At 45.6% G+C, this 7696-nt stretch overlaps 1 protein-coding gene across 1 annotated transcript; it reads right to left on the reverse strand.

Moving 5' to 3' along the window:
• Positions 1–1780: 1780 nt before the first annotated feature.
• Positions 1781–6619, reverse strand: LOC105917265 (MRG/MORF4L binding protein). Its single transcript, XM_012852015.3, has 5 exons — positions 6398–6619; positions 4522–4643; positions 4363–4444; positions 4170–4244; positions 1781–2628 (listed from the first exon to the last, which is right to left on the reverse strand). Exons 1-5 carry the CDS (start codon positions 6537–6539, stop codon positions 2402–2404), a joined length of 648 nt encoding a protein of 215 aa, XP_012707469.2. The 5' UTR covers positions 6540–6619; the 3' UTR covers positions 1781–2401.
• Positions 6620–7696: the final 1077 nt, after the last annotated feature.

Below are 7696 nucleotides of genomic sequence, written 5' to 3' on the forward strand. Positions count from 1 at the left end.
CAGCGGGTTTCTCCGGCGCTGCTCAGGAGCTGGGCCAAGCCGAGCGGTCTCCAGCGCAGAGATGAGGAGAACACGGTGCTGTTCACTGATTGGCCGAGGAAGACCAGGGCAAAATAAAGAGGGGCGACATTAAAGGTATATAGCCATGTTACTTATATGCTTATGAAAACTAACTAAAACCCGTTTGATCATGATAGAATAAGGTTATATACCAACCGTTATTAATTAAATAAACTGATCTACAGCAGCTTTAAGAGCCTCATATCAGAAGATTTACTCACGTCAGTCAACTCTGCGTCACATCTGAGCCTCGGCAGGTTTAGCGTCCGCCTCAGTGATCATCAACATTCAGACTGGATTACCAGAGACATTTCAGGCTTTTCCCTCCTGGAATCATAGTTTTTTGCATTTTTTAACTGGTTCTTGGGTCTTTCTGCCTTGTTTCGCTGGGAGATGCTAATAGCCGTTAGCCACTTCCTTCTTTTATCTCCTGATGCGCATGAAAAGTACGTACTTCCTGTTGTTAAAAATAAACACGAAAGGCTTCATTTACTAACAAACTGAGCAAAAACAAAGCATAAAACACCAAAATAACAACTAATACGCCAGCAGGACATGATAAACTTTCATATTTCTAATAACGCGGCTATGCACCTTTAATATGAAGGACCACTATGAATGGAGGGAAACAAACTTTAATAGAGTAGGACGTGTTACGTTTAGACAGGATGACTACACTGGATGGTCAAAGCTTGACGGACCGGCGCCGGCGGTGAGGAACAGAACCTTTCCACTGCCGTTGTGATTCTAGCGGACTCATCTCAGCGAGAAAAAAACCATTCTGGACCTTCAGTGTTTGATGCTGCAGATCTAGAGGTCTGTGGTGGGGAGCGTCTGCTGGGCAGCAGCATCAGAACCAGAAGGCGGGTTCTGTTTTGGAGATGATTGTGAAAAGGACGACTCTTCCTAAAATCAAGAACATTACAGACATTTCTAACAGATTCAGTCATAAGCTTCTCCAGAACCGCTGTAGGACGGACCGCCACAGGAGATCCTTCCTGCCTGCAGCTTCTGGAGCACACGTGTCAAAGCAGAGACATAAATCATTTTAAAGTGTATAAAGTGGCTAAAACTGAGCCTCCTGTAATGAATGTTGATTTTTTTAACTGTAGTAACAGCATCCTGCCACTAGGTGTCAGTTTTCCCAAAACACATTAAAACACAGAAATGTCCAAAAACAGAAGAAGTGACACAGAATGATGAGTTTAAAGTTTAACTCACCCCTATATCAACTTTATGCATATAAACTGTTCAAATGGGACAAAATATGCAACTTTTATGTTTCTGTGAATTTTTCTTACATTTGTTTTATGAACTGGAATGAAATTATGAAATCAAAAGTATAATTTTTACAGGTGCAACCGGCCCTTTAAATGACTTCATGATGCCAAAGTGGCCATTATAGGAATGACGGTTAGACATTCCTGATCTATAACTCTGGAGAAACCAGTTAGAATTTATCTCCCTTTGTGATTAATAAAATATTTCTGCAGTAAATTGATGTTTTTTAGGGAAATAAAGTCAGTCTGAAAGTTTTCAGCTTCATTTCTACGACTCGGTCTAAGTTTGAATAACAAATATCAGGAAGCAGAACGGTTTTGGTTCCTAAACGCATCTCATCAGGAGAACCCGGATGGTTCCAGTGGACCAGGACCGACAGGTTCTGCGCTTTGCTGCAGGTTCTGTTGGTCTGGAGTTTAAAAGAATAAAGAGACGACGCTGACGTTCATGTTTTAATGCCACCAACAGTCGTGAATAAATAAGAAACAAACATTGTAAAATCTCCATGCTGCTCCACAACGACACGCAAACTAAACCGCATGAGCCGGCAGGACGGACCGGCTGGACCCGCCCCCCCACACACGGCACCGCTGCACCGACTGGGTCCAGAACCCGGCTGCAGAGGCCGGACGGTCCCTCTGCTGCCGCCTGAATGTCCGGAGGTCCGATCAGAGACGTCCTGCTGCCGGTTCCCCTGGTTCTGCTCAAAGCTCAGGAGGATCGGACCTCAGGCAGCGGCTGGAATCCTGGTTTCTGTCCGACAGAACCGCTGCAGGGAGCAAACCCGACACGGACCCATCAGAACCAACATCCACGCGGTGGTTCTGCAGGAGCACGGCGGGTCCGACCTAAACTCAGAGGGTGTAGGGAGAACGGTTCTCACGGCGTTCCGGGTCCAGAGTTCTGCTGGGCGGCAGGAGAAGCAGAGCAGCGAGACGACAGCACAGAAAAAACAACGAAAAGCAAAAACTGGAGATCCGGATGTGGAAACAGGCGACTTCCTCCTGCTGCGGTCACATGGTGAGGCCTCAGGATCAGGCAGCCAATCAGAGTCCAGCTCTCAGGTGCGCCTCCTCTTGGCGCCTCCCGGACTCGCCGGGTTGGAAGACGACATCAGTTTCTCAGTGGCTCGGCTCCTCTTCCTCTTCTCCGCCTCCTTCGCCCCTCCTCCTCCTCCTCCTCCGGGTGCCGCTCCTCCTTCAGCCCCGCCCTTCTCCTTGTCGCGCTCCTTCTCCTTCTCCCGACTGCCGCCGGACCGCTCCGACATCTTCACGGAGGAGTTGCTTCCTGCAGGGAGAGACAACGAGGCGTCAGCAGACCCGACCCGTCCTCTGGTTCTGGTCACGTCTCTACTGTACCATCCAGACGGCTAATGCTAACGCTAGCTTAGCCCGCTAATGCTATGGAGACAGAACGCAGTTTATCCGGCCCTCCAGAGCCTAAAAAGGCATATGATGTCATAAAGTAGAGACATAAATAATTTTAAAGTGTATAAAGTGGCTAAAACTGAGCCTCCTGTAGCGAATGTTGATTTTATCTGTGCAGTAACAACATCCTGCCACTAGGTGTCAGTTTTCCAACAACACATTAAAACCCAGAAAGGTCCAGAAAGAGAAGAAGTGATGCTAAAAGATGAGTTTAAAGCTTAACTCACCCCAATATCAACTTTTTTGCAGATCAACTCTATAAACTGGGCCTAAGGTGCTACTTTTATGTTACTGTGAATTTGTTTACATATTTATGTGAACTGGAATAAAATTATGAAAACAAAAGTATCATCTATACAGCTGCAAACGGCCCTTTTAATGACTTCATGATGCCAAAGTGGCCCATTGTAGAAATTATTTTTAAACCTCTGATCTACAACAACTCTGGAGAAACCACAGGAGGTGACCTGAAGTTTTAAAGGTGCGGCGAAACTTTAAATTAGCAAAAAACTGTGCAGCGAGCTGCCTGGTGCAGACGGAGCCACAGACATATATATACGCAGACGCAGGTTTGCACGTCAACTTCACCGCCATATTGTATGTGGCAGAAAGTAGTAAACGTCTATGTTCCCTGTGTATATGTTTCAAGTATTTAGATAGAAAGATATAGATGGAGCTTATATATACACACTTGTAAAGAAATATATATATAGACTGATAGAGATTGTCAGAACAGAGAGCTATTGATCAATGTTTATATCTGTGTGTGTGTTATGAAAATAAAAGTAAATTGGTTAAATCTAAACATTGTGTTCTTCATTATTTCATAAGACCATGTGAACCTTTAAAGATCTGGTATAGAGACAGATTAGCAACAGACTTTTTAGGGGAGTATTAAAGAGATAAAATTACTAATATGAATAAAAGTCATAGGAGAATAAAGAAAAAAAAAAAAAAGTGTAAAGTGTACACAAAAGTGTAATATGCAGGTGAAACTTTATGCATTATTTGTTTGTGACCATTTTCACTCCAGCAGCAGCTGCTGAGCTTTTAACTTTTTGATCCTAGAACTTTTCAGCTGCAGGTTATTCAACAAAATAATTGAATAATTTGCACTTTTCCTTTATTTCTATTATTCATAAAATGAGCTTAACTGCATGAAAAAGCTGCAGATTGTTCTGTCTGGACAGACGGTCCAGACAGAACCGAGCTTTTCATCCCTAACAACCAGGCTGGTGCTCCCAGACTGCAGCTGCTCCATCAGGCATCTCAGAATCTAACCAGCAACCTCAGCTCCTCACTGGACCTTCTACAGCTCCAGACTGAGCGACGGCGTTCTGGGATTTGGACCAGAACCAGCTCAGACCTGCTGGGTTCTCTCACTGCGGTGCTGAACCTTACCTTCTTCGTGTGTAGCAGGAGGTTCTCGCTCCATCCTGAACTCCTCCCTGGTCTCCTCCTCTGAGCCCAGCCTCCCTGCAAACACACCAAGCACCGCCGCGTCAGAACCGGGCCGGGCGCGGGCGGACGGCCTCCGTCGGACCAGACCCGAGCGGTTCTGACGGAGGAGCGAGTGATGGGAAGAAGACCTCACCTCCTTTGACCTCCTGGATGATGTCCTCAGGCAGGGAGAAGCTCTTCTCCGTGTTGGGGAACGGCAGGATCTCGGACTCGTGCTGCTCGACACAGAAACGGTTCCGTCAGACGCTTCAGAACCTCGCTGCGTGTGAGTGAGTGTGTTCTGGGTCCTCACCAGAGCCTGCATGTCGTACATGGTCCCCAGGTGGTCCCAGATGACGGAGGAGGACACCTGCCGGCCGATGTTCTGGCTGAACTTGTCCCGGATGCAGATCATGTGGAAGTGACGGTTCACGCCTGCAGGGAGAGTCCGTTTGGGTCAGAACCGCAGCACACACCTGGGCTGCTGCAGTCTAAGGGAAGGTTCTGATCGGTCCGGACCGAAACCCGTTTCAAGATTATTTTTACAGACTGAGCCTCTACTGCAGTGATTCATATGACTGATGGCTTAAAGCGACAGATACAGCGATGCTGCTAGATGTTGTGTACCTGGATGTTAGTGCTGCTTTCACAGTTTACTAGCTGAGAAACGTAAATTTATGGTTTTATTTCTTCTGCATTAAAGTGGAATGAAAGCTATGCGTCGTTTAGATCACAGAAGATTTATCTGAACAGCAGCCTCTCCAGTAAAAGACGTTTGGAGTTCCACAGGGCAGCTGCTTAGGTCCTTCACTTTTCTAAATCTTTACTAATGATCTAGCTTGAGCTACAAAAAGTGCCAGAACTGTCCTGTAAGCAGATGATACCACTTTTTGTTATGCTGCACCTTCATGCAGTGAATTAAATCAGGTTTAGAGCAGAGAACTGAACGTATATGATGGGTGGTGAGTAACAAACTGGCCCTCAACATCTCTAAGACTAAGTGCATGGTGATTAGTTCAAAGCACAAGCTGTCTGCAAGCCCAAAGCTTGATTTAAATATTTGTGACTTGACGGTTCAACAAGTGGAAAGAGCCAAACTGCTGGATGTGATGGTAGATTGTTCTCAGTCTGGGTCTCACCACATTAATTATATTATTCTGAAAATGGGAAGAGCAATTAGTTCCGGTGTGACGCGTCCCTTTTATGTCAAATAGTTCAGAGTCTGGTGTCATGTCATCTTGACTATTGCTCTGCAGGGTGGACATCTGCTGCCAGGGCTGAACTCAGAAAGCTCCAGGTTGTTCAGAACCAGGCAGCACGGCTGGTACTGGGCCGCCCCGTTAGATGCAGGCCCGCCTTTCCTGGCTTACCGCTGAGAACAAGTTGCTTTTTAATACATTTATGCTGTTTAAGTCAGTCATGAGCAGGAATGTTCCAGCTTTTACACATTCAAACATTGTTTTTAGTAATTCTGTTCATGATCACAACACTAGAGGTTCCTGTAATGAGCAGCTTGTTTTACCAGGTCCAAAAACCAATGCTATAAAGAGATCCTTTATATATAGATCATTATCTTTGGAATAATCCACCTCAGTAAATCTGCTGCACTCATAGTAAATTATCTTTTAAAAATAATCTGAGACTCCATTTGATGCCCTGAAGTGTTTTTGTTTGATTGGCTGTTTTTATTTTACTTGTTCTTTTATGCATTCTCTGATAATTTATAAACTACGGTGTGTTGAGAAATGACATTTTTGGACATTTTATATGTGTGACTCTGCTTTTTATTGTATGTTTTTAATGTGAACCCCAGGAACACTAGCTGTTTGTTTGCCATGGCAACAGCTAATGGGGATCCTAAATAAAAATCAAAAAATTAACCCCGGCGATTGCTCCGGTTCTGTCTTCATCACCAACACCAGAACCCGTCCTGGTAGGTCCGCTTTCTTTGGGCCTTTTTAAACATCATTAAACGGAATTTATTGTTGCCCAGATTAACCCAGATTTCTTATCATAATAAAAACCATTAAAGACAATAAATGAGACAATAAATGCCCCCCGAGCTGACTTTTACTACAGGCAGAACCAGATTGGGTTAAACTGCTCTCTGTACCGGTTCTGGTTCGGATGAAGCCGCTCTCTGGCTGATAGCCCGAAGCTAGCGTTAGCATTAGCATTAGCATCCTTACCCACTGGTTTATGTCCGATCATCGCGTGGAAAAGACACACCTCCACTTCATGGCTCCAGACCACTGAGTCCTCCCCGGGAACCAGAGCCGAGTCCGGGGGCTTCTCCTCGGTCTGGCTGAGGGTCACGTCTGCCTCTCCCATCTTTAAAAACCCGATAAGAACCGAGGGGAACTGAGCGGCTTCAAGCTAGGACGAGCAGACTGCAACCGGAAGCAGAATCACGCTTCCGGGAGCTGACTTTCAACATAAAAGCGGATCGCCTGGATCCAAACTCCACCAGAAAGCTGAGCAATAATAGACACAAAATGAAAACTAAATAGGGGTAACTACATTCTCTGTAACAATATGGCGGTGTTATAATTATATTTTAGATTGTTAGAGTTTATGGGGCTAATGTTTTATGGTGAACTGAATTTAACTGAACAAAAGGGAATTGAGAAAGTTTCCGGGACAGGAAGCGAAACGACTTCAAACTTCCGAAAAAAGTCCAGTTGTATTGTTTTTTACTTTTTTGGAATGACCATGACCTGGATGACTGGGAATCTTCACCAGCAACTGAATAAAAAAGCAACAGGCAGACAGCATCAAAAGAATAACAGGTGTGGGTGCGTGATGGGTTCTCAGGTTGGTGGGGGGGAAACACAGTCCAGTTTTCCCAAGTGAGCAGCGCATCTGCGTGCATCCAGCCTAGGGTTCTAGTCCCAGGGGTAAAAACAAACATGCAGAGTGGGGGCCGTGAGTCAAAGGGGGGTTTATTTAACACCACATGTTCAAAGGTGGCTCAGTAGCGCCCCCCTCCAGCCATAGTCTTTGTTTATCAGCCTGTTCAGTAACACTGTTCCATGTCACAGGTGTGATGTGACGCCATATAGCGGGGGTAGAGCGTCTTGTTTGAATAACATACAGGAGAGGTTGAGATACCAGCCTCCAAGGCCGGCACCGGGAGCCAAATTCAGATTTGGCTCCCGGTGCCAATGTCCTCTGGACAGAGGAGAGATGTTAATTCATGACACACGGCACCATGTTGGGGGAGACGGCTCATCAGCACCAACACCTCATTAAACCTGTCCAGCACGGTGGTGGACGACTGATGACTTGGGCTTTTGCAATCAAAACTCTATGAAGATCTACAACAAAATGACTGATATAGAACAGAGTCAAAGCGTGGCAATGGTCCAGTCATAGTCCAGACCTTGAACCAACGCAAACACTGGACTGGGCCCTTTAATGGGCCAAGCAGAGATGGACATCTGCTGAGTGAAAGAACTGAAGCAATGATGGGAAGAATGGGTCAGAAC

This window comes from Fundulus heteroclitus, chromosome 1 (assembly GCF_011125445.2).
Source record: "Fundulus heteroclitus isolate FHET01 chromosome 1, MU-UCD_Fhet_4.1, whole genome shotgun sequence".
NCBI lineage: Eukaryota > Metazoa > Chordata > Actinopteri > Cyprinodontiformes > Fundulidae > Fundulus > Fundulus heteroclitus.